The sequence below is a fragment of the Lagopus muta genome, chromosome 6, assembly GCF_023343835.1.
Source record: "Lagopus muta isolate bLagMut1 chromosome 6, bLagMut1 primary, whole genome shotgun sequence".
NCBI classification, from domain to species: Eukaryota; Metazoa; Chordata; class Aves; order Galliformes; family Phasianidae; genus Lagopus; species Lagopus muta.
Window position 1 is genome coordinate 5,737,878 of NC_064438.1, and position 27,714 is coordinate 5,765,591.

Genomic DNA, 27,714 nt, shown 5'->3' on the forward strand with positions numbered 1-27,714 from the left:
ATTAACAAACAGCACATGTAAGGGAATCTTGCCAAGTTTCGTATTCAAAGAGATGATGGACACCAATGTCCTCCTCAGTAGTATGTGCTCTTACATTTATCTATTCCCACAACTGAAGATGTCAGTATGATCCAACCTAATGACTGCTCATCTGCAGCTTGTTTACCCTAGAACTGCTTATTTTTGCAGCAAGCTTCTGTTTTTTAGATGACTTCTATCTGTGACTGCAGAAGAGAACACACAAATAAACTTGCTTAGGATCATGCATAGCATTGCCTCAACATTCCTGGCTTCAACTCTTTTTTCTCCAAGTGTAAACACCAAATTCCAGAGGTACTGCCTGCACCGACAAAAATCAGGTATGTTCAGTCTTCGGGCAACTGTGAATTAATTCTCACAGCCCCTTACAGAATCACAGAATCACAGAATCACCAAGGTTGGAAAAGACCTTCAAGATCATCCAGTCCAACCATCCACCTATCACCAATAGTACTAACTAAACCATGTCCCTTTACACAAAATCTATCCATTCCTTGAACACCTCCTGGGTCGGTGACTCCACCACCTCCCTGGGCAGCCCATTCCAGTGCCTGACCACTCTTTCAGAGAAGCAGTATCTCCTAACGTCCAGCCTAAATCTCCCCTGGCACAGGGGAATGAAGCCATTCCCTCTGTTCCTATCACCAGTTACACACGTAAAACGCATAAAACGCGTTTAAGTAAAACGCGCTTAATGTGTGTTGGGCTTATCTGGTGAAAATGAGAATGTGGCTTGTGATGGTTGGAAAGCTTCAGCTGGCAGCATATCCATTCTGCAGTATTTGAGCCCCTTAGGCCACTGTTACCTATGATTCCATTTATGGAATAGGAAAACATAATGCTTTGCAATCCGAGTTTCTATCCATTTTTATTCCTACCAGTTTCAGCTATTTGTATCTCATCCCACTCAAATATCAAAACAAGGCACTACATACATAATAACAAACAAAAGAGCCAGTCTTCAATGACTCTCTCAATATCTGAAGATGCAGTTTTTATCAGACTTTTAAAGCAAAGCAAACACTGTAATTCAGTATATAAAGGAAGGCATAAGGTAACTCAGTAGGACTGAGTGTGTTATTTTTCATAACGTCCCACATATGCATGCAGTTATTTTTTAAAATACATTAAAACGTTTTTAGTGGCATTTTAATTCCCTCTTCCCACCAAAAAAAAAAAAAAAATCAGAACAAATCCAGATGAGTAACATTGCAGCACATTCACAAGTGAATCTATACAAAGATGAACTACACAGCTGGATGCTTCGAGGGATGTTTTTCTTACAATGTGTCCACTTAAATCAGGTTAATGAGGGACGTTTTCTCCACCAGAAAGCTGGTATGCCAAAATACACAGGTTTTCCTTTTGCTCTATACTTCCCTCAGCTCACATATTTACTCCTTTTCTTGTGTTTAGGCTTTTTGCTTTCTTTTCAAGATGAGAAGTACGCATAGTGTATTTTGATTGAGGATGGAAGGGACCATCATTTAACAATTTTCTGGCCTCAGAGTTCTAAAACCCAATTTGCCATAGTCACGAGAAACTCAACAAATTAGATTCAAGAGAATGGAGAAGCTTTAAAAAATTCATGGGGAATTATCTTCTGATATTGGCATTTTGTCACTATCATTTGACTCTACTGATATTTTCTTTCACCTCTTCATGTGAAAGCAGCAGGCAAAACTTCAAATCTGCATACTTTAGTACACTGGAACAGAAATCAGGCTGAAGTTTTTTATGGCATCTACAAGGCTGCAAGGCTATTTGCAATGTTTTACAATACGGCCTCTTATAACTTTCTGTATTTGTTTATCCTGCCCAAGTGGAGAAGTTACTGATAGAAGACACACAAAATCTATTTTATAAAGTTCTCTAAGATCACTGTAAATGCAAGTTTAGACTCACAAACAGCTCAGAGTGGCCATTTTAAACTTTATTTCACAGGTGGCCCAAATGAACCATCACAAATGCCTGTGACCTTCCTGAATGTAAAGTTAGCTAAGCAACAGAACAGAACTTTAAAATCAACATCTCATTTACATACAAACACAGACAGGAGAGCATGGTTTGGTGATATTGATGAGCCTTTATTGATTGATTGATGTAAATATCTTGCTACCACCAAAAAGGAGCAAATCTGTCTCACTCCTCTGCTTGCCAGCTGTGCTGTGCTGCTGTCATGTCCCTGTGCTTACACCAGCTCTGATGCTCAACTGAGTCTGATCACTCCACTGAGCTGATCCAACTCAGCAACCTGGGGAGAAACTGTTCACATTTCCATTAAACTACTTTTCACATAATTTAGCTTGTTCCATTAGCTTAGTGGAATTGTCTGATGAGTGGCAGAACCAGTGTAAGGGAAGGAGCAGGTGGGGGAGGATGTGGGCGTTTCTGTCCAACAGAAACAAGCTGTTAAGTGTTCAGCCATATCAGTAAACCATGCCATTTGATCTTCAGTAAGTTCTTGCCTTTATTTGAATTTGTCAGTTTAACTGGGGACTCCATCACTGCAGATTATTATAAAATGTGTCTGCTGGAAGGCAGCAGTGATTAGACCTGTTCCTTAATTATTAATTTGGCTACTGTTTGCTCTTTTTTGGCTCTGCTTCAATTCTCATATTGAGGACTTCTAAAGTTTCAAAAAAATGTCCCTACAACTGCCAGTATGTATCCTCATTTTCACCCACAGATATTGTGGGTGAAGTCAGGTTAGCATCTGCCCTTCTTGTTTTGTCATCTTTTGTCTGCTGTTCTGTGTTTTCTGTTCTACAGCACAGGGAAACATCTTCAACAGGTGGATGTGCTGGACCGCCTGAATTTTGTGCTGACAAACATCTTGGAGCTGAGGAGGGAAGTAGAGGAACTACGAAACAGCCTGCAGAACCTTGCTGCAGATATTGTGGGTGAAGTCAGGTTAGCGTCTGCCCTTCTTGTTTTGTCATCTTTTGTCTGCTCTTCTGTGTTTTATGTTCTACAGCACAGGGAAACATCTTGAACAGTTGGGTGTCTGTTAAATGGAAAAAGTGGAAAAAAATGTCTCTTTAGTTTCTGCTGCCGTTATATCTTGGCAGTGAGATTATGTTGAAATAAGACCAAGTGCTAGGTCCTGCACTTTGGTCACAGCAACCTCATACATCACTACAGGCTTGGGACAGACAGAGTCGCTGACAAAACTGCATGGAGGAGAAGGATCTGAGGGCATTAGTCAGCAGCTGGCTGACTAGTAGTGTACCTGGGTAGCTAAGAAGGCCGGTGGCATCCTGGCTTGTATCAGAAATAGTGCAGCCAGCATGAGCAGGAGGTGATGGTCCTTCTGCAGTCAGCTCTGGTGAGGCTGCATCTTGAATACTGTGTTCAGTTTTGGGTCCCTCAATGCGAGGAAGACTTGGCTCATATCCAAAGATGGGCAACAGAGCCGTGAGGGGACTGGAGCACAAGTCTGATGGGGAGCAGCTGAGAGAACTGGGATTGTTTGGCCTGGAGACGAGGAGGCTCAGGGGAGACCTCATAGCTTTCTACAACTTCCTGTTGTAGAGGTTGTGGCAAGGTGGAGGTTGGCTTCTTCTCCTGGGTATCAGCAACAGGACAAGAGATGATGGCCTTGAGTTATGCCAAGGGAAGTTCAGGTTGGCTGTTAGGAAAAATCTCAGAAAAAGTGGTTGGGCATTAGAACAGGTTGCCTATAGAAGTGATGGCGTCACTCTGGGGGATTTTCAAGAAAAGTAGAGATGTGGCACTGAGTGGTATAGTGGAGTTGGGTCCTTGGTTGGACATGGTTAAGGACTTTATCAAATCCACTTGGCCAAAAACAGCCCCTTCTCTGGGAGATAAAGCAAGTATTGCTCAGGAGTAGGGCCAACCAGTAGGAGCAGACCAGCACACATGTACAAGGCTACGCTGCTGGACCCGCTATAGCTTCTACTGCGGTCTGGTTTTAGCAGTGCACATAACCAAAAAGCTGTCAAACTCTTGTAGTCCTTTCACAGATTTGTAGATTCCCATTCAGAGGAATCAACAGGATGGGATGTTTTAAGATATACTTTGCCATTGTTTGTTCTAGAAAGCAGCCTAGAGATGTCCCACAGAACTAGCATATAAACGCTGGACCTATCAAAAGCACGATTTTGCTCTTTTCCTCTAACTGCGTACTAAGATGCTTTCCACCCATTTTTCCATTTAAAAAATAAAAATAGAAATCACTTACAGAGAATTGGAATGAGAAGCTCTCAGCAATGGTGTAGAAACAGTAGAATTATAGTGTGGCAGCTTTGGCGATGAAGGCAATGAAGAACCTGTATCTTCTCAATATCTGAATGAGGAGATGCTGACTTGGGAGATTTCTTTTTACCAAAAGCTTGCTTGAAGGAGCTGCGTAACTGAAATACAAGACCACAGCAGTAGACACACCATGAAGAATGCATCCATACAAAAAGCCACAGACTGAAACTCCAACATGCAAATATTCCAAACAATAAAGCCATACTCACAGATTTTAACAGAGCTAAAAGGGAATCAAAAAGCTTGAATTGAATAACCAACTTCCTGTGTTTTCCTGTTTAAGGCTTGATTTAATTAAGGTTTAATTTTCAATCTTCGTTTTGCACCAATGTATTCACTTTTAACACAATAAAAGCACTGTCCTGTCATCTTCATAATGTTTCCTTAAACTTCTTTAAATAGTTCTGGGTTAAATGAGAAGTGTAGGCTGATGTAGAGACCTACTACATTACAGTGACAAAGAATAGAAGCTAAAGTAAAAATTTCAGAAGTTTTTACCTTATCTAAGGCTTAACAGCAGGCTTGTCACAAAAACCAAAAGAGTTGCCAACAATTTGAAGACACAGCAATTTGCTCCTTCTATAATTAATACATAACCCTGCACAAGGAGATGACATTGCTTCCCTTTAACCAGTGCTTTTAGGAGGAGGGCAGCAATACTACAGTTACGGAGGAGCTAGCAAGATATTCAAATGAAACAATTGTGAGAAATAAAAACAAGAGCCTGCTCAAGAAATACTTTCTTTAAGTACAAGAGGTTTCATAAACACTTCCAAGGAGACACTGTACAAATATATATCAAGATTCTCCCAGCTCAGGCCACATTTTGTAGCTCTAAAGAAGAGATCCCCAAAGATCCAGGAAGATCTAAATTCAGTGAGAGGAAAGGGGTGGAATGATTCACTGGCTAGTATGGGATCTAGGGACTTTAGTCCAAACTACATTCAGACTAGGTCACTAAGGCAGTTCATGGTCTAATTCAAAATGGAGCTTATATATTGTACCTTTCCTCCAGTACATGGTACCTTGTACACAGTACAAGATGAGCAAAGAAGGAAAAACGGGAAATGAAAGGTAAGTAATGCAAAATCCTGAATAATGTATGTTTATCATAGTAATTTCTTAAATGTTGTTTTTTTGTGTGTGTAGAACTGCACACTAACATTCCAGATAGAGCTCTCAAAGTGTCTAACATGTCTACTTACAAGAAGAAAGGCCTGTAAGGCAAAAAGAAAAAAAATAACAAATCTCTCATCGTGGACTTGTTCTGTTTTAGTGACAAACTTGAAGCTTTCCCTGAGGGGTTGGACACCGTACTACTTTTAGCCAGACTGATTTTTGACAGCTCTTTCTACTTCAGGACCAGCCTTTTGGCTGTTAAGGAAATCCATTTACCTACAGAAGCATGTTAATTTCAGAGGCAAAAGCCTAAGTTCAATGGAGGTAGTTCCAAAGTCTAGCAAGCTGTTTTCTTTCATTGCTTTATGGTCTCATGATCTGCTCAGCTGATGGCTAGCCAGCTAATCTGTTACCCAGAGGAGGTGCAGCCTCTAGCTGTGAATTCGAGTTTTTACTGCACGTTTATATTCTTCATAATCTTCAAAATCTTGCCAGAGAGGAAACTGTGTGAAGGACGGCAAGCTTAGCTGGGCAGCAGCAGTTCCAGGTGCCTCGAACCCAGCAGCGTGCAGAATCACAGATTCTGTGCAGGAACAACAACAACAACAAAAAGAAAAGCAGCAGCAAGGGGAGAAAAGGCCCCTGCAGCATCTCCGTTTTATTCATTTCATTTCATTATTTCATTTTAGCAACTAGGAATAAAGATTTTAGAATGTAAAATCTTTGCAAAGGGAATGCCTTTCTGGATCCATGCTGCTGGGGCTGATGGTCTACCAGTACCATACTGAGGTCAGCATCAGAGATTGCACCTTCACTGCCTAGATCCATAAACACATAATGCCTGTGTCACACCAGAAGGGTATTACACATGAAGTGTGTTTCAACACATAGGAGTCAACTTCCCTCCATACTAACACTGCACTGTTGAAAAATGCATATTCTTAAGAGACTCAGGAGAGGCATTAATGTTTATTTCTGTTTGGAAGCAATCACAATCTTTTACTCCCTCCTGGATGAAGATATGCTGGTGGAGTAAGCACAAGCATTTACAATTGACCTAGCAGGTCTTGGAAACTTGTGCAGAAATACAAGCTCGCTTGGTTACAGCAAGCTTAATTTTAAGTGATTCTGTGTTCCTTAGTTCTGTTTCCCTCTTCCTTCTCAGCACAGCTGAGAATGGGCTCTCCAAATTTTCTCGCTAAATTCCAGTCTTTTAACTTCATTTTATAAAAAGTGATCCTTCTCTCTCCTCTCTTCAGACATCATTCTTTTCCTTCAGCATTAGTGGTAGAGCCAGTAAGTGTTCTCATTCTTAAGCTGGCAGCAAACATCAACTGGTCTCTTCCCAGCTTCCGTACAATTTAATATGTTAGTTCCTAGAAAGAGGAAAATGTGAGAGCATAAAGGAAAGAAAGAGGGAAAATTCAGCAGAAGCCACGGGATAACCGACATCCTGCTGAGTCTGACTTGTGATTTGGCAGGACAGCAATGAACATTAAGCACGTTGTCTGCTCCCCAGTGTGAATGCTACACTGCCATCTTAGCATGCTGACATTTTTCTCACCAACTCATCTTCTAGATAATGTGAAATATGTAACATTTTTGCCCCACTTACCACATCAAGATTAAAATTGGCTTTCACTATGGACTCAAAGCTGCATTTTGTTTAATCATTTCCTGATAAGTTTTAGCTCACACCTCTCTTCTTGACTTGAGAACTCAGACTGGAACGGAACTATCTCAGCACAGAATGCAGGCAGTGCTTGGGCTGACCATGCCACAGCTTCCCTTGGGAGGAAAAGATTTATTTGTGGGTATTCTAATCAGCCAGCTCTTCTACTAGTTGTGATAACGTCAGGTTAGAGTAACATGTACCAAATAGCTGCTACTTTGCCCCCCATGCTTACAAACCATTACACACTTTGTGAAACAATATGTAAATACACACGATGAAGTGGCTGGTAGGATCTCACAGCCCAAGATAATGTAGGGTTGTCATTTAGAGGACAGCAAGGAATTTTTTAAGCTATTCTCCAAATTGCCAAAATGTAATTTTTAGTTATAGTTTTAATAACTGGTTAAAAAAAAAAAAAAAAAAAAAAAGGATCTCATTTTCTTGTATTTTTTAATACATTTGACAAGTATAATGCATATATGTAAAACTGTACATGATGGTTTCACCATGAAGTTCATCCACAGCGGTAATCTGCTCGTACGTTTCATAAAAAGCACTGACTCTCAGTAAGGGAAACCTGGGTTCAGAGAAGACTTGGAATCACAGTCAGAAAGCGCACAGCTCAGATTAAGAAAGAAAACATACTCAAGAGAAAACAGTACTAAACTAATCAGAATAATGTAAAATCTAAATTAAGTATGAACAGTATTTTCAGCTGCTTGAAAGTCCATTTTGTGAAACAAACGTGGAAGCAGCTATTTGTCAGCACAAAAATTACTATTAAAATGTTTTTATACAAGCAGGACTAATATTAAATACATTCCATCACCAAACTACCATACATTTATATTTTCAGGGGGGCAAAAAAGTGACCTAACTGAGGTGTTCCTGCTCCAGCAGGGGAACTGGACTAGATGATCTTTTGAGGTCCCTTCCAATCCCTGACTTTCTGTGATTCTGTGATTCTTTAGGAATCAATAAACTTTACTCCACAAGGGGAAATCCTTTCCTCAGCATTCAGCAAATGCAAAATGCTCACCTTGTCTCTAGTCCTTAACCCCACATCCACGAACGCTCATGGGCACTGGCAACAGGAGAGCCAAGGCCAAACGAGGGAGGATTCTCTCTGCCAACTGAGAGAACCTCTGCTCTTTGCAAATCTCTGTACATGACCTATAAGACTATCTATCATTCATCCTTCCTTCTTTCATTCCATTTTTAAAGGAGGAAAGCTGTGTTATACTTGCGATTGTATAAGCATACACAAAGTTTACAGGCAGAAGACTTCAGACTATCCAGAAAAATTAAAGATATGCCCATGGTTTTGGGCACAGAAATTCTTTTGGGCCTCTGTTGTTGCCTATTTTTCCGTTTACACTAACTATTCTAACAAGATATATTAGCTTGCCTACTGACCTGGGACCAGATGAGATGCGATTCATTTTCTTCCTATCAGCTCCCGGTGCTGTGCTATGGACTGGTAACCAAACCAGCCCTTCTGCTGTTGCTGAACTGCACCTGCACAGCCTCAAAGAAGTACGTCCATGCTCCATCTGCATGGTAACTTGTTATGCAGTGGTTTGACCAATCTGACAAGATTCACAATCATTTCCTTACCTTTCTAACATTGACCACTCCCGTACTAAGCGAAGAATATTTGCACAAAGTGTTGTAGAGCAGTTTGCTCTCAAAACACCACTTCCCACTTAAAACACTCACATGGATATTCAACTGCTTGCTGCTCTCGTTGCACAACCTTTACTTTCTGTGTCCATAATCCACAGAGGGAACATTCCAACAACTGGCTAGATGCTTTGCTTTGTTTTTACATTAAAGTGAACTAGTGATATTGAAATAATAATTACCTCTCATCGTTGAGCTTTCTGAAATTCTGCTGCACACTAATTATTAGTTTTAGGATTTGTCTTAAACACCACCACCAACAAAAGAAGATTGTAACAGTGACAAGAAAGCAATACTTTTCACACTATTAAATAAACAAACTGGAATATTCAGCTCCTGTAGATTTCTAAGAGATGCTTAAAGCCTATGATGTCTTAAAAATACAAAACAAGTACAGATTTTGCTGTTATGTCAGTACAGCAATCAAGTGGTTTTCCTCCCATGTTCACGTGAACACGGAAAACAGAAAACATTGTACTTCTGCACACTTAAGACCACACTGAAACACAGGAAAGCAACTCACATTCACACTCTGTGTCTACCACTGCCATACCTGGTCCATTTTACTCCACGTAGAACACTGACTCATTTCTACAACACAGAACCACAGAATGGCTTAGGCTGGAAGTGATCTTAAAGATCACTCAGTTCCAACTCCTGAGATGGGGATGGAACTAGACTGAGTTACTCATTTGTGCAGTTATAATTAATTATGCTAGCTAGGAATAAAAACCACACACAGGTCCCTGACAGCTAAATTGAAATAAGTTCACTGATACATACACAGAAGACTTCGATAAAGCAGCCAGACACTGGTCACTGTTAAGGAAGACAGGAACAATAGGTAGTAATGATAGTTCCCAACACCTACATTCAAGTCAAGGAAGAAGACAAAAACCAGCATGACATTTTAAGAATTTTGCAGTACTTGTATTTCTCCTCCACTTCACAGGAAAAAGAATCTAAAGCACTTCCTACTATTGGTAGGAATCTCTGCTGTCCTCAAGACAGTTTGACAAAGCAGATCTCTCTCAACTTTCTCCTGTAAGCCATTTCAGTTTATATAATACAATCAGTTCTGGTAAAGTCAGCCAGCACTTGTCTCTTCTTTAGAGCACATCGCTGTTAGCTGGACGGGGACTCATTATGCTAACACAGCTCTGCCCATGCACTGCAACAGTTGTCTTAGAAAACTGAAAAATCTGTACTGTTCAATTTCATTGCTTCACCTTGATGTGTCCTAAAATTGCTAGCTCTTAAAAAAATAGATTTTTATCAGATAAGACTCTCGGGCAACTCTCAGTAACCCCTTCAGTCTCTACAGTGTGTTCTTGCAGGTTTGCTCTTTAAGTAGATAAATGTTATTTCTGCAACATCTCTTAAGGCATGAAATTTTCAGCTTTGATAAAGCAAAGACTCTTACCTATGCACTGTGCAATCCACAGAGAATGCTGATCACATCTGGCTACACATGAATCACAAGGAACGCGGTGCACAGATCTCAAAGGCTTCCTTACCTGTTTGAGCACAAAGGAAAGGAATACAGTCAGAGTAAAAGCAGCTGCTTTGACCAAAGCTCAGAGCATCACCTCATGGGCACTAGCATATTTTATAACTATTAGTATAAAGTGGGCCTCCAAAACAGAACACAGATGAGAAGTTTTCTAAATCTTACAAAAAAAAAGAAAGAAAAAGATGGAATTTCTATTGTTTTTTTTTTTTTTTAATTCAAGAATGAAACCCAACGATCTGAAAACTGCTTTGCCACCAGAAGTGAGAAAATGAAATCTAGCCCAGAACAAGCAGCGTATGTAGCACTCGTATGACAAGGAGAAAAACAGGTATTGTACTGAACTACTACTGACTGAAAAACAGGTTTCAAAAAAGCAAAGGAATATCAAAACCTTACTTACAAGACATGACGTGCAGAATGTTCTGAAGTCCAAGCACCCTGCTTCTGCTAGAGCTGCAATGTTCTGAAAGACAGAACATTTTCTGCGTGCATTTGGATCACGTTTTATGGGACCTATGAAGATTTGTACGTGAGGCCTTTTGCAGACACTGAGCACTTGGAGTGCCGAGCAACAACACGTGGAAATACCTGCGGTTCTGGAACAGAGAAAAGGGCCACAAGAAGGCAAGGACTCGTGCAACCTCACTCACATTGAATTATTTAGAAAAGCAGCCCTCCCCCACACAGTCAGCCAGACTTCAAAAGGGATGAGGACAGAAACTTTTTCAACACCATTGCAAAAAGACTTGTAAATATTGCCTATCTTGCCCTGATAAGCACTCAGTGCTTCTTTGTAGGCACCAGATAGCCAATATTTACCAGTTCTGTGGCAACAATGTCAAAAAAGTTACAATTGCAGTTTAATCTCCCTGGCAAGCAGGAGAAACATAACCACGTCGAGAACGAAAGGAGACTGTAAACCACACAGAGTCACAGTCACTAGCTTAAAGGACAAAACAAGTAACCTCCTACTGACTGGTAGTCCATTTCCTTTTTCTGTCATTGTTAAACACAGCTAGAAAATACTGAATATGAGAAGATGTTCATCATTGCTAGCCTTCAGTACAGAGAACCTTAGGAAAGCACTGTACCTCCTTCTCACCAGAGACAGCTAGAACAAAAACCTTACAAGAGTGTTATTTATTAAGTGAAGTATCTGTGACTTTATGCCATAGGTTATAGCAAAGGCACAAGGCCGTACCATTCTTGGCTGAAGCTCATATTCCAATGAGAAGACCGAGGCAAGGAAGTAACAGCAAGGTGCTGAAGATAAACCCACAGTAGGTTGGGTTTATCATCCAACAACCTACGTTGCTTGATGATACAACTAAAATCTCAAAGACACATTTGATGATAAATGAGTCAATCAGAAGTGCAACCATGGTGCAGCATGTCAGCTTACCTCTTTTTTGTCTTTTTCTGAAGACATAATATATCCAGGATCAGTCCTCCAGGCTTTATAGAAAAAATAAAGACGACCCACTAGGCTGAACATGACAGGGATCTCAACAATGGCATTGGTCACATGTAACAGTTAGATTAAGGAATATATTCTCTCATTATGTTTTGCCAAATAAATATTCTACAATGAGAGTGTGGTATTTTACCAGCAATACATAAAAACAAAAAGAATGGCGTTGACTTCTACAGAGCAAGGGTTTGACAGAAAGAGCAAAACATCACCTCACTAAGCCACAACCCTTAGGAATATTGCTGAGTTCATCATATACTGCTGAACGTCTACCTTTAACCCCTACAGTTAGAATTCTTGCTTTCGTTTAATTTAGACGACGCCAAGAAAACCGTAGAATGTCACAAAGCAACGGTTAATAACAGGATTTTCATTGCAACAAGCATACGTGTATCCCTCACAAGCATATATGTGATCAGTTCATCAGAATGAATCGTGATCATCCTATTAAGATCTTCATTGGAAACAGAACCAAAAGAAATGCCACTTAAAGGATGAAGTAATCAAAAATGAATTAAATTTGGGTAGCAATGCATTATAGCTGGTTTAGTACTAAATTATTGACATTTTAAGTATCTCCCTAATGGCCTTCCCTTCCCAAGGCTTAATCAATAAATAAGCAGGTGCCTTCTGTGTAAGAACACAGTGCTGAAAAGTGAGTGTAAACAATTAGAGGTACTCGTCAGTCAAAGAAAGGTAGAAATGAATGCACTGTGCACTGAGGATGCTGCATAACCTCTGAACAAATGCAGACTGGAGAATGGAAGGTCTGCTTCCAAGGGATACAAATAAATTTGTTTGCCTGACCTTATTTATTTATTTATTTTTAAAGCAGAAGCACGAATACCACCAACTGCCAAATCCTTGTCATTTAGAAATGAGATGCTTTTACAACTGCAATGTGTGATGCACGTGTTATCCAGCTTTACAGCATACCAAAATACATTACTGGATGGTCCCAAAGAGGGAACATGGTCTACATATGGCATCTCCAGGTGACTCTACAACCATGCATATAACAAAGACATTTTGATATCCCAGTAAGATTAAAACAAAACAAAACAAAAACACCAGAACTACACACAAATACCTGTCAAAGAGAAAAGAAGATACGTATTTTCAGTCTGTTGTAACTTCCATTTAAACACAAAGCTATTTAACCCTGGCGCAACGTAGGTAATCTTAACAGACATTCGCAGTCGCATGGCATCAGCTGGGACTGTTGGTCACTCCTTGCACAACTGGGCTTACATTTACTAGAAAGTGAAAGGGAAGTTCTACTGCATTACAAAGGATATCAGGCATGAACCAGAAAAACCACGTCACAGACATCCAAAAGACGGAACTTAGCATCAGTGCTGTGGGAAGATACCTCAGATTCTTGACTCCCACAGACTGCCTGAAAGAAGATGAAAATAAACGAGCATTTTTCTCTCACCCAAAACTGAACTTCGTGGAGTACAGACTTAACGTGGTTGTTTTTTTTAATTGATTTTTAAAACTTCACTCGGTATTCTTTAAGCCTCTGTTAAAGCAAACCAAAATTGCCACTCAGAAGCATGCTTTAGCCAGATGCACAGAGGAACTCGTGATGCAGAAAAAACATCTACTGAGGAGTGTTCTGTTCCAGCCTAATTTTACATATCCAAGCAGCTGCGCATTAGGTGAAAAGGACAAACTCTTATTTATTGACACAACAACAGTATTGCCATTTCAAGGAACACAATTTAGTAACTGCTGTAAGAAATGGGAAATGTGCAAAACAGCTTAGGGTATCACTAGGAGGTCTGGGGAACACAGAGGGTGGGAACGGTACACTGAAACTCATGCTACGTTGCAAATACAGAGGGAAAAGATAAAGCACATTTATGAACTTCATAAATGGGTATCTCAGCTTCTGTCAGGTGCAGGCATTCAGTAACACCCTCTTTATCATTAAAACCAGCTAACATGCCACCTCAACACTTGTTTTCTCCTCAGATCTCAAGGATCAGAAACTACAATCTTGACCCTCTAAAGACACCACATTTCAAAATCATTATGAAAAGTACATACATTTAAATCCTTCACACAATCCTTTCTACAGTACAGTAAAAAAAAAAAACAAATCAAAAAACCTAAGTGAAGCTGTAGACTCTGAAAAGAACACCGCGTTACGTACCACGTACTGCATCTATTAGAATTAAATACACAGAAAGAGAGAAATCCACAAACCTCACAGACAGAGCCATCCCAACCAGCAGAAAGAGAAGCAGGCATCCTTTCAAAAGCCAAGAATCAGAACTTAAGTTCATTACGTATCCTATGGCCCACAACACAGTCAAGCAAGACGCCAGCAGCAGGAACAGCTGTTAAAATGATCACTGATAAAATATGACAGAATATTGAAAAGCAGGATTTATTCCAATATATACACTTAATATAAGAACGAATGCTGAGAGACTCAAGGTGGGTAACAAAGTGACACATCAAAACACGGGGGATAAGGAGGGAGGGAAAACAACAACGCGGGGGGAAAGGCGGGAACAAACACCCAAGGAACAGGAAGGTGCTTCTAAAACATTTCATTTTTGAGTGTCCAGGTTTGGAAGCATAGAAGATCCTGTTGTCGGAATGGAGGTAAGTTACATATTATTCTGAACACAGAACGCTGAAGCTTTCCTTCCATTAGTGACATTACCTCGTATTTCTCCATTATTCTCAGTAACCTGTTATTCCTTTTGCTTCTCATTCTTCCTTCCTCCATTAACATATAAATGACGAAGCAATTCTGAGTTTGAATTGCAAGGTCAAGGGCTGTCTCTCCCTTTAACAACAAAGTTCATTTGGTTATGCACTTAACACATCAATGTCTTCCTTTGTAACAGACACAAGAAATGAACTGAACTAAAACAAGAACTTACTGGCCTCTTCCCCAAACCCACCATTTTTCTTTAAGGCAAAGGTAAAGTAAACTCGCAGTTCTAACACGCTTCATCTGGTGCTCTGTAGTTCTAAAGACTGATATTTGCAATCAGCTGCGTGCACACGAATCGCTTGCTGAACTGTCTCTCCTAACCTGAAACACTAAACAGTCTTTTAGAACATGACAAGCTTACTGAATGTGATCCCTTACCGAAAGGGAGCTTTCTTGTTTATGTTAACTTTTTAAAACCAAACCAGTAACATTCTAAGAGTCATATATTCAAAAAAAAGCAAAACAACTAGCAGATGGAAAAGCTGTGCAGCTGAATACACAAACCAGAATTACTACACTATGCAAGCATCTCTATGGGAATCAATAGTTTCAACGTTAATAGTTTTTCCTGCCAGATTTTACAAGTCTTAGGACTAAGACTTTCACGTGACGTGCACTTCTGAGTGCACAAACTGGCACTGACAGACACTGATCTTTTCAGGATGCCACGCTCATCTTTTTCAAGACCTTACGAGGCTCACCAGACACAAAGCAGCATTATTTTTGACAAGCCTGGCTGAAGGCCTTACTTGTGGCCATGCTGTAGAGAACAGCTGGCTCAAAGCAAACAAAAAATAAGAGAGAATCTGTGAAGGCTACAATACATTTGGTTGCAGTGATCAGGTGTTCATTAAACTAACATTTCAAACCATCTCCACATTCTTACTTTGTGTCACACCACAAGCAAAGTGCTCAATTCTTTTTGGAAAGCATAAGAACTCTTGCCTTATTCCCCCCATCCATTTCAAAGAACATTCAGAGGGGAGGGGATTCAGGTATTTCTTCATATTCATTTTACCCATTAATACTACACAGATGAAAACAACAGAAACAGTGAAAGAAATTGTACCTTGACAGTTTTTATGTCCATGTTAGCACCAGCTTCTAGCAGTAGCTCCACTGCACTAACATTTCCTGATGTTACTGCCCAGTGCAGCGCAGTGTTCTTCTGGACGTTGTCCACAGCATTGAGGGAGGGGTTAAACTTTAGTAGAAAACTTGTGGGCTCTGGTCTAGATGAAAACAGAGTTAACAAACAGAACATCAGCTGCATTGGAAACTTTTGAACACTTTATTAACAAAAAACATTGCTAGCATCTGCTGTAAAGTAACAGCAGATACAAACGTGTTGTCTCTCAACAAGCTCATCAGCAACAGAGCCAAGCTTAGAAAACAGAACTCATCCTTCATTTCACCTTCATTTCTAGGAAAGCACAATGATACACCAGCTGGTCCAGCTGCAAACCTAAACTACTTTAAGATAGCTCTTTTGGGGGTGGATCTTTCTTTACTGTACCAAGTTAGCTGCTTCATCATCTCCTATGTCTTGGATACATAGTATTTTATAACAAGTAGAAGAGAAAAAAATGTCACTCTAACAAGAGTGACACAACCAGAAGAAAAGATTCAGCACTGCACCCAGCAATGAGTGGACAACAGATTCTTTTAAAAGTTATTCCCCACTTAGCCCACCACTTGTTGTGCTGATAACATTAAAGGCCTAAGTCCACTGAAGTCTGCTGTGTCTACGTTCTAGGAATAAGAAAAAGATAGTAAGTGATGATCACGGATTTCAGTAAACAAAGTTAAATGGTCAGATTCTTAGCTACGCAGCCACACCACAGCAGCAAAAGGGAACTAAATTGTACCTGCCAGGAAGCCAATTTAAACAATTTTTCTCCCTTCCATGGGTCTTGAACAGCATTCATTTCAGGATATGCTGAGTGCCCATTAAAGTGACTTCAAATTAATCAAATACATCTACAGAATTCCTTCCATTAACAGTATTTCCTGTCCCCTCTTGATAAAAAATACTATAAATTCCACTTTGGAAAGCAACAATAAATATCTCCCTTGTGTAAAGGAATAAAGTGCATAACTGAATGTTCAAGTACATAAAACTGGTTCATTAAAAGAACAAAATACGATCATGTATCAACACATACTTATTTAAATGTAGCACGTATAGCACAGGGAAATACCAAATACATGCTTGTACTTCAGGAGATAACATTTAAATTCCACAAAGCATTTTCAGAGCACAACCGGCTACTTCTAAGCAGAAAATAACACCTGGGACAGTGGCAACGTACCTGGCCCTTTGATATGAGGTAAGCTACAATGGGTATGTGTTGAAACAGCACTGCCAAATGAATGCTGCTGAATCCTGCCCCATCAGTAAGGCTGGGATCTGCTCCACACTTCAACAATAAGGTGACCATGGGTAGGTGTCCTTGTCTGTAACGATATATGAGACTACAGCCATAACAGAAAGCTTGAAATCTTAATGAAAGCGTCACCTTCACAATTCTTAAACACTCTTTTAAGACTTTAAACACTCTTTTCTCTGCACCTTTGGAAATATAGTACCTGCATAACAGCAACAGAACAAGATTAAGAGAACACATAACAAAGCACAAAAACATTGTGCTGAGGATAACATAGGTGTAATAGCAAGCAGCTTGCAATAAACAAGTTTTCTCTAGAAAAGCAAATGGATGACAATATTTTTGCAGAACAGGATGCTGCTTTGAGAAAATGTGTAAGAAAGCACACAGTAAGTAGCAAGGCCTTACAAAGACAATTGTAATCTTTGTCAAATGAAACAAATCCAGGAACACCTAATGATTTCACGCATCACTTAAGTTCACGCAGAAAGGAAGTGTGGTAACTACACCTCACTGACATTTTCACAAAGGTGGTTGTGTTAAAATTCAATTTTAAGCTTTTTCCCTCAAGCACCACACACCGTGGCTGGAAGCACTCACAATCGATAGCAACAGAATGCTCAAGATCCTTTCCCATGGGCTACAGAGCTTACTTAACCAGCTCCTATCTGTCGTTTATTGCTGCCCAGTGCAGAAGAGTCACATTTTCTTTGTCTGCTTGTCGAACATCGTATCCTGCTTCTACCAGTTCTTTGCACCGCTCTAGCATTCCATACCTTAAATGAGGAAAAGAACTGACTTTATTTCAAATATCTCCCAATTTAAACAGCATCACACAAATGAAAAATTCAATCTCCGTAAGTCTTGCTCAAGAGCTCCACTTTGCATTCAACGGAGTTGTTGCAAAAAGAACTGGTCTGAGCCTCAATACGTAGAATTTTCTACCTAGCAATGTTGTTGTTGCTGATTATGACAGTATTTATAATAGTATATACACTTCAAGTGCTTTCTCTTGGACAAGCAGGTGGCAACAGAGCCCTACCATTTTCAATTTAAAAAATCCCACATGGAATAGAAACTTTGCCCAAGTAAGACAAACACTGTGTAGCCTTCACAATATCACACGTGCCAGGGTCTTCAGCGATCGGCTGCAGTTCCGGCAGCACCGGCACATCCTTCTCTCTGCAGATGCTACAGCAGCTGCGCACATCAGGTTGGTGAGGCCCACGGCAATGGTTTTTACACTGCTGGGTGACGAAACGGCCATCAGCAAACATCGTGCCAACGCTGGACGCCATAGCGCCCTCTTCACAAGGCACCCTTCTTGCCACGTGCATCCATGTAGATGCGGCACCGAGGGGCGGGTCGGGGATCTCAGGTCTTCTCCAACCCGAACGAGTCCAGTGTAAGCACGGAAGTAGGTTTCAAACGCAAGCGAAACTTGGAGCTTCCACTCCGAGCGGAAACGTGGGAGGACAGAAATGACACCGTTACGTTCTATGAGACAGAACTACGCGGGGATTTAGTGACCCCGTGCAAAACCAGCTGCCAGCGGCACACCTTTCCCAGAGCAGCGACGGCACGCTACAGACCACCACCCGTATCCGCACGCTCCGAGCCGCAGCACCGGGAAGCCGCCCGGCAGCAGCAGAGCACGCCCCGCACGCAGCCGCGCACCGCAGGGTCCCCCCAGGCCTGACATGAACCAGGGTTTCCCGAGCGAGTCCAGAATCCGGGAAGACCCTTCGGTATCAGCCGTCCGTCCCACGACGGCTACCGGCCCCTCACCGCGAGCCCCTCACCGCCGGGCCGCCCCCGGCCATGCCGCCGGCCGAGCTCCGCTGCTTCCTCCTTCCTGGTTACCGGCACGCGGGGCGGGGCCGCGAGTTACCGAGAGAACCGCGAAGGCTGGCAAAACGCGGCTGCTTCAGCTGGGGTAGTGCGTGCAGACCTGGGGCCCCTAACACGGGAAAGACAAGGAGCTGGGACAGCGGGTCCGGAGGAGGACTGCGAGGATGCTGAGGGATGGAGCACCTCTCCTGTGAAGAAAGGCTGAGGGAACTGGGCTTGTTTAGCTTGGAGAAGAGTAGGCTGCTGGGAGACCTCGTTGTGGCCTTCCAGTGCTTGGAAGTTGCGGTTCAGACATCTGGACTGTGAAAACCTGATGCAAGCAGAAAAGACTTCTTTCACTAGAATATGGTGAATGAGTCGGTGAAGAGAAAATAGTTCTGAACAGAGGTACCGAAAGCTGTATGCACTGCTACTGCTTGCTTTCCCAGCACAGAAAGGACAGGCGTGGGTACTGCTGGGCTGCAAGTTCGGCTAGCCATCCAGATGCTGCAGAATGAATGCAAAATCAAACTCTAGCTGACGTGTTAATACAGATTTTCCTTCCATATGCACAGCTGCTACATAAATAGACATCAAAGCAGCTCCACTTCATAAATATGTAGAGCTTTAATTTAGCTTGGCATCACAAAATATTTTCTATGCTTTGGATGTAGAGCTCACGGTAGGGAAGCTGAGGAACAAAGATTTGGGAGGCATTTTGCTACCTTGATATATAACAGATACCAGAATGCGGATGCACAAAAATATAACTGAAGAAGAGTTTGCTTTCCAGTTTAAGAACCTGGCGTACAAGAAGTTATTTGTTAAAGTAGAAGTTAGTTGAGCTAACTAGTGAGTTAGTTAGAGATTCTCTGCACACGGCTGTTGGTAGCAGTGCTTACAGCAGTACATTGGCACTTTTCAATTTTATAGCTTTTAATGTTTGTTGCCTGGGGGCCTCACCTCCAGCATCATTTTTGCTAATCTATAAGAAGCTTTCTAGAAGGAGGAAGAAATGCTTTCCTTCTACTGCACATACAGCTGGCTTTACAGAAGAAACCATGTTTGAATTTGCAGAATTCTAGAGCAAAGCTCCCAACAGTAGGCAAGAGTTGGCTCTTGCTGAGCAGACAGACAAATTTGCACTTGAAACTAAATATCGTCCTGTTGTATTTGTGGGATTTGTACACACAGGGGGCATTGATTTTTATTGCCCATCAGTTGTACCATCTGCCAGCATGCAGTGACAAAGTAAGCTCAGGCAAAGCCTTTGCTAACTACCTGAGGACAACAAGGGCACAGATAGGAGCTATTCTGTTTCCATATTTTCTATCTCCTAAATTTGTTTTCCAGGACTGCTGCGCAAGGGCTTTTTATGGGGCCACAGAAATAACACCACCAAAAGCTGCTCACAGAAGGCACATTTTAACTTTTCCTCCCTTTACACCCCTAGAATAAAACAAAGAGCTGTTTGTTAAATGAAAATGAAATGGCTTGTGTGCATTCCTTGAGCAATTTTCCTAAGCAGTGCTCCTTTTCCAAGTTATCTGTGCACAGCCACTCACTGCCGGGAGCAGGGAGGCACTGAGGGATAAGGCAATAGCTGATGTGCCCCGGGTTGCAAGGAAGCCCACGGGCACCGGCCAAGGATTCTGCACTGCCACTCATCCCAAACTGAACCACGCATGATTGACAGCCAGCTCTCCTGCTATATCATGAACAAAGCAAAGCAGAGCAGAGCACATCAGACAGAATCAGGCTGCTGACTTTCAACTAATAAAAGCATCTTTGAGAGAACCAACCTTGTAAAGGTTAGGGATGTCCTGGTCTGCTAAGTGTTTTCTGCTAGTCAGCAAGAGAACCCGTTAGGACAAAGCAACTCCACATGGTCACTCTCTTTGAGCTTATCAGCTGGTGGCTGATAATGCAAAAGGGAAGTTTAGGAGAGCCAGGGCAAGGAGAACACTCAGATGGTTGTCCTGAAAGCAGCTATCTTGCTCTGCTGCAACTGTAGCTTAACTTGAAGTTTTGCACAACACTGTACTTTCCTTTTATTTCTTATTTTATTTTTAATAAGAACACCTGGGATTTACTGGATCAGATCAGACGTCTATCCAGTTCAATATCCTGCTTGGCCAAAAAGGCTTCAGAAATGGACACCTACATCACCCAACTGTGGATTAGTCACCTCTCCCATAACTCTTCTGAACTAATACAAAAGTGTGTCTCAACTTTGTCAAAACCTCGAACTTGAGTCAGCTAGCTAACTCTTGCAGCTTTTGTTATCAGCTCATAGCCTTGGATAACACAAATAAATGTCTGTGCTTTAAAAAGTAATTGAAATCATCTACTTCAACAATTTCCAGTCTCTATGGGCCCCAGAATATAATCCCACATTTTTGTGCAAGGTGTTTCATTTGTTACTTCCGAGTTCTGCAAAATCTTTTTCACTTATATCTTTCCCTTCTGAAATGATCTAATCCCCATTTCACTATCTCTACTTGGAAGAGTTTTCCTGTGCTGTTTTCTTGTAACCATTCTCAGGTCCTCCACAAAACTCCTATGGAAGAAATGTGGTCACTGCAACAAGGAATTATTAAGTTTATGGTGATGGTTTTTTATATGGTGTTAATAGGTTTCAAGTACCCTTGAGCTGCAAAGTTACTATGCAGTAAATTGTGCATAATGCCTATTTAGACATGACAGTAACCCAATATAGTTTTTAAAAGTTTCATTATCTGTTCCATCATCACAAAGCAGATCCACATCTGTAATTTGAGGAAAAAAAGGTAATCATTTCTCCCTTCTCAGGCTTTTCTTCCTGAACAAACTGTAGCAGAAAAAAACACGATTCCAGTTCTATTTTCCATTGCACATCACTTTTCACGTCCAGTAAAGACAGTGCATTATTTAAACTGGACCAGTGCCAGTCTGTGTTAAACAAGCAGCAGTGATCTGAACACTGACAGTTGAGAGCAGAAAATGTCTTGTGGCTGCCACCATGAGGCAACAACATGCACTGCTGTTGTCACTGAATAAAGCTACAACTGAATTACCACATTTCACTGCATTTTACACGCAGCACTGAGCCAGTAACTGGCCAGTTACTGAGCTGTACAGAGTTAAGAGATTATGAAAGAGGAGCTTCTATGTTTAATACCTAAATGCATCGCGTGTGCTTCAGTCTGCCGTAGAATTGTGTCAGCATTCTTACAGGTTGGGTTGGAATCAACCGAACTTCAGCTTTGCATCAAGAGTTATAAACTAACAGTCTTCCTTATGCTGAAAGTGGAGATCAGATCTCAGCGATGCCATCTTATTGCAATACTATCTAGGGACAGGTTGTGAAACATGGGAAGGCCTCCCGTTGGCACCTACAGATGGGCGATTGTCAGTAGCGGCTACCTGCAAGAAGGTTGTGATTCTCCCTCGTCGATGTATGGCAATCTGGAGTGTGCCCAGCCTGTTGCACCCTGCTCACTGGCTTTTGGTATTTGTCTCCCTGCAGGAGTCAAAAGTCAATGTATTAAAATACCACACTTTTAGCTTCTTTATTGCTCCAAGGAATTATCAGGAGTTTTTGTTGCATGTTCCCACTGGCTTTAAACCAAGTTAAATCAATTTCAGCGTTACAAATCTCAGCAATCTTACATTTAGAATTTCCAGCATTCCACAGAGGCATATGCTCTCAAAATTTGACTGGAGGTATTGATAGCACAGTATCAATAAATGTGAAATATCAGAGCCAAAGCTAACCTAACACACACACTCAATAACCCTTCAGGGCAGAACACATAGTGACGTACTTTTTGGCATTCTGAAGGCAACAAATCCAAATGTGCCTGCACCACAAGATGTGGCACATATAAGACTCTGTCTACATTCAATTGTCTTTTTAATGATTCAGTTTTAAAGGCTGACACCAGTTGCACGTGGCTTAGAGCACTGCTGACATTCACGTTAGCAGGAAGCTTACAGAACTGATAATTCTTTTTAATGCTCCCCCCAGGATCACTTATGTATTAGAAGTATAAGCCTCGGTGCAGTTACCACTTTCTTTTCCAGCCAGATGCAAATCACTCTACACACACACAGTTCATTCTGATGCAGTCATCAAAACAGACATGAAACTGCGTATGGAAAGCAAGAAAGCCTGAAGAGCCAGGATCTGTCATGCTTACATCAGAGAGGATGTGAGTTTAATCCAGTTTAACCCAGTTTAACCTGGCCCCTTGCTTGAAAAACCTCACAACCAATTGCTTCCTACCCTGAGCTTAACAATCTCCCAATGAAGAATGAAGAATTCTCACTTGCAGCAGCTAGGTTATCTGCAGGGTAAAGTCCTCAACAGCTGCAGCTAATTCTGCATCAGGTAAACAGATAAAAGTCCTTCCACGATCCAATGTCAAATAGTACAGAAAGACCTATGCCTAATGTTAGAAGTGACAGAAATTGCTGTGAAGAATTGTTTGAATGCGTAATACTCTCATTACTCACAGTATTGCTCTTTCTCTTCAAATTTCCCCAATTTTATTTTTTAAATGCTGATGGGTTTTTTTATTGGCCTTAATTGGGCAATTTCTTCCATTGGTCATCCAGGACTTATCAGTGAAAAGACAGGCAGTGCAAGGCTACCATGATTTAGAGCTCAGATTATCTCGCAATATTTAAAGAGCCTTGGCATTATCAGTATGCTGTCAGTACAAATTCCAAGGCTACTACTCAAAAAAAGCATATAAGTGTCTGGTCTCAGGCAAGTCAAGACAAGAAATTATCCAATTACCAAGTGCAGCCTCCCCAGCCCAATACCATCCAAAATGATCGTGGCAGATAGCAATGGTTTTCAAATACCAGGCTTCATTCCAGAAATAGTCCAAAACATAAATACCCTGAAAAAGAATGATTCTACATTCGCTCGCTACAAGAAAGACATTCAGGCCCTGGAAGGTGTCCAGAGAAGGGCAACGAAACTGGTGAGGGGTCTGGAGCACAAGTCTTATGAGAAGTGGCTGAGGGAGCTGGGATTGTTCAGTCTGGAGAAGAGGAGGCTCAAAGCAGACCTCACTGCACTCTACAACTTCCTGAAGGGAGGTTGTGATGAGGAGGGGTTTATCTTCTCCTAGGCAACAAACAGGTCCCAAGGAAATGGCTGCAAGTTGGACCACAGGAGGTTGAGATTGGACATAAGGAAAAACTTTTTCTCTCAAAGAATGGTCAGGCACTGGAATGGCTGCCCAGAGACATGGTTGAGTCACTGTCCCTGGCAGTGTTCAAGAGGTGACTGGATGAGGAGCTAATAGATCTGGTTTACTGCTTGTGGTGGCAATGGTAATGGGAGGACAGTTGGACTAGATGATCTTGTAGGTCCTTTCCCACCTCGCAATTCTATGATTCTATGATTCTGTGATCTTCTTTCCCACCTTTCACTTCCCTCTTCCCTTCCCTGCTTCTGACAAAGGAGAGCTTTGTGTGCAGCACGGCAGGATTCAGTGCAACACAAAGGTGCTGCATCTGTCACAGCATTTCTCCAGGGGCTGCCAAAGGCAGGAGCACAACACCGCACCATTCCTCTGGCGGTAACGTCTGTGAGTTGTAACCATGTGACCACTGCATCATCCCCAGTGGGTCAGTGCTTTGCCAACTGACCTGACTCTCACGCTCTCTGGACTACGTAACTACGCTGTCATGGAGACAAATGCTTTCTATCACATCCTCAATCCCCGCAGCCATTTACCTGTAGGCGGCTCTTGCAGAAGCAGAATCAAGCAGCAGAAACTTTCACTCACCCTGCAGCATGCAAATGCGACAAAAGCAGAAACAACCCAGGAAGCTCTGGGTCTGCAAGACTGCATGGACATGCACTGACTGTGCTTCATGGTGCCCCCCATCCTTGACCTGGGACCTCCTCCCTTCCTCTCCTGCGGCTCAGCGTGCAACCTCACCCACTTCTCTGACACACCTGCTGATCCCACGTGTGCCATTGGGATGCTCTGGCACGGGACGTGCCTCTAGCCCAAAGCTCCTTCCCACCCTCCCCAGGTAAAACCAACCAATTTTCTTTTCAAAACCCATGTGGTGCTTTTTATTTGTGATGGTGCTTTATTACCATGAAGGCCTAAGGGAATTACAGTCACACTGAAGATGTTACAAAAACATACTTGACTCCACAGCTGTAATTTTAGTTAATTCTCTTTGTGAAGCTTTCTTAGGAGCTGTTGGTATTTGAACTGTCTTGTGCCTGACTGCAGTAACTGATCTGAGGATAAGATTTTATGCAACAAAATCTTCACAGAAATTCAGGAATTTGCCTGCATTTGGTAGAGGCGATTGCATTTTAAGAAGTAACCTGCCATCCTAACATACACAGTGTGAACATTATTAACTGCTGCTTTGTTTGTAAGATAGCAATAGCTGCTCTACAGCAGCTAAGACAGTGTCTTTTTTTTAGAACGCTGTATAAGCTACTGGATGAGATCTGTGAACGTATTCATTGACTGTTCAAGCTGGCTGATGTTACGTCAGTGCTGGACATGCTTCTTTTCTGCGCCCATGTCTGCACTCTCTGTAAGTTTAGTCTTCAGTTCTGTCACAGGCCAGATGAAGACCTTCCAATTGGAGGGTATCCAGGTTGTCTCGGTTGGTGTTCCCATTGCTAAGCCCATGCCATTTATTTCTCTAAGTCTCACTAGGCTCTTTCTGTTTCCATTTGTTGGAATTATATTTTGCTATTTGGCTGCTGTAAGTCTTCATAGTCAGTCTTTTCACGACAGCCAGTTTGAGCATATTCCTTTCAAAAGCACCAAGTCTACCAACACTGTGTGTGTGCTTTACTATTCTAAATGGATGGAAGGCAATATAAACAGGTCAACATTAAGTATGTACATTAAGAAAAAAAAAAAGGCTATCTTTTTATCTGTTTTGATTTTATAGCACTTTGGGTATTTGGGGAAGTAAAGTCTTCTAAGAAATCCAGGACTGTGTGCTTATCTGTATAGTGTTCATGTCGTGGGTCAAAAATTTGGTTGTATTACTTTACTGTGTCACGCAAGTTCCCCAGCTCAGTTCTGCAATGTACGAATGAGCACACTATCTTTAATTAATGCTGACCTGACATGCTAATTTGTACTAACATTACAAACCTGAGGTCCTTCTTCGGAGTACAGTGCTGCATAGATATCAAATCAGGTCTGGAAATCCTTCTCGGTAGCTGCATGAGCTCATCGTTGCTGATGTTGCTCTGACATTCCCAGTTCAGGAGCAGTTAGTTTGCTTTGCAGAATAGCGCTGATTCTTCACGTTCAGTTGATTCCAAACACAGCAGTAACTGACAGACTTATCACAGCCTTTTCCCACCGTGTGAATCAGAGCACAGGTTTACTTCAGCAGTTACTGAGACTGAAGTTGCTTTGCTTCTTCTGCCATTTGTACTGCCAGGCCCTAATATGTATCCACCCAAGGAAATGGACTATCTTTTGTGGCTTTCAGTCTCCTTAGCTGCTTTAGTCGCTCTCTCCTAAATGATTAAATGACTGAAGTCCTCACCACACAATTAGAATTTCTCAATGTTGAAACCTGAAAAAACAGCTTTGGCACTTCTTTTTTCAAGGTTTCTCCATTTAAACAAACCAGCAACTCTAATGCTTGTTCGACTGCAGTGCCACCACGGAAACTGAGAGAAAGCATAAGTTCAGAAAAAAAAGAAAAAAAAAAAGGAACGTGGACAGAAATACACACAGATAGTCCCAGAGTCAAATGAATCCACATAGGAATGGTATATCACCAAATTATCACTATAGGACAGCATAAACAAAAATAGAATGCTGCTTGCTTGTTCCTTATGCTAATATAATAGCAAGCATATGTAGCAGCAGCTGGTAGAGTTCATGACCCCTCTGCTTTTATCGAAGTATAACAGTAAATAATCAGAAGTACAGTACGGAAAAAAAGGAAATTGTTCCCTGTGTTGCCTTTGAATTATTTTTGAAGTCCACCCCTTATACTTTTCTTTATTACTAAAGACTGACACTGCTTGCTGTGGAATGTGCTGTGTTAAGGTCATTTAGGGAAACAGCCCTTGGGGTGCGGTTTGTTTTGGAAGAACTCGGGCTGTCCCCTGACCTCTGCAGACAGTTCTCTACCCTGAGCCCTCTCCGAAGAGCAGGGAGAACACACCCTGCCAAATGTGGGCTGGGAAAGGGAAGGCAGTTTCTGCTTTCTCACCAGGGATTAAGTCTGTGGGAGACTGGAGGTCCTGCGGCCACGGTGCATTTCTGTCTAGCCAAAAGACAGGTCTTCCAACCACAAAGGCCTCCTCTTTGCTGTGAAGCTGCTCTCGGCCAGCAGAAAAGGCCCCAGGTCCTGCACTCAGGGCTCCCTGCAGAGGAGAAAGAGAGAAGGCCTGGTGAGAGCCTACTGCAGAGTCAGGAAAAGCAGCGCCAGAGGAAGCTGCTGTTTTGTAGAGCCCTGAAGCAGGGGAAAATTGGTGGAGACAGTGCAGGATTGGCCAGATTTAAACCAGCCAGTTTGTGACCTGAGACCAATTGCACTTTTCTAGTCTGCGGCTTCTGAGAACTGCTGAGCAATGCAACCCACATTTCCCACCGTGCGTAGCAGAAATCAAGAGGGAAACCAAGGAGTGTATCTGAGCTCCACTGCCTTTAAACGTACTGGGGAGGGGAAGGAGAGAGGAAAAAAACCCAAAACCAAAGAGCCGAAACGGGTCTACGTGTAGCTGAGCCAATAAACGCTTTGCCCTGGATCAGCTCTGGTGCTGCACAAGCTGGGCTCCCACAGCAAGCGTTAGGCGGGCATCAGGGCCTCCTCGGGTTGCGTCGATTCAGTGTCACCACCGCACTAAGTGTCTCTCCGGCGCCACGGTGGAGTGGGAGACCCACCTAACATGGCGCCACGGCGGAGTCGGAGACCAACCCAACATGGCGCCGCGACGGCACCGCCCTGCCTTCCGGCTCCGCCTTCCCCCCG

General features: G+C 42.1%; 1 protein-coding gene across 1 annotated transcript; it reads right to left on the minus strand.

Moving 5' to 3' along the window:
* Positions 1–4,096: 4,096 nt before the first annotated feature.
* LOC125694324 (palmitoyltransferase ZDHHC13-like) lies at positions 4,097–27,673 on the minus strand. Its single transcript, XM_048947328.1, has 11 exons — positions 27,400–27,673; positions 26,953–27,106; positions 16,828–16,972; positions 15,585–15,747; positions 14,459–14,584; positions 13,993–14,126; positions 13,075–13,177; positions 11,710–11,832; positions 10,708–10,770; positions 10,218–10,311; positions 4,097–6,812 (listed from the first exon to the last, which is right to left on the minus strand). Exons 4-11 carry the CDS (start codon positions 15,603–15,605, stop codon positions 6,718–6,720), a joined length of 759 nt encoding a protein of 252 aa, XP_048803285.1. The 5' UTR covers positions 15,606–15,747; positions 16,828–16,972; positions 26,953–27,106; positions 27,400–27,673; the 3' UTR covers positions 4,097–6,717.
* Between the last annotated feature and the right edge of the window lie 41 nt (positions 27,674–27,714).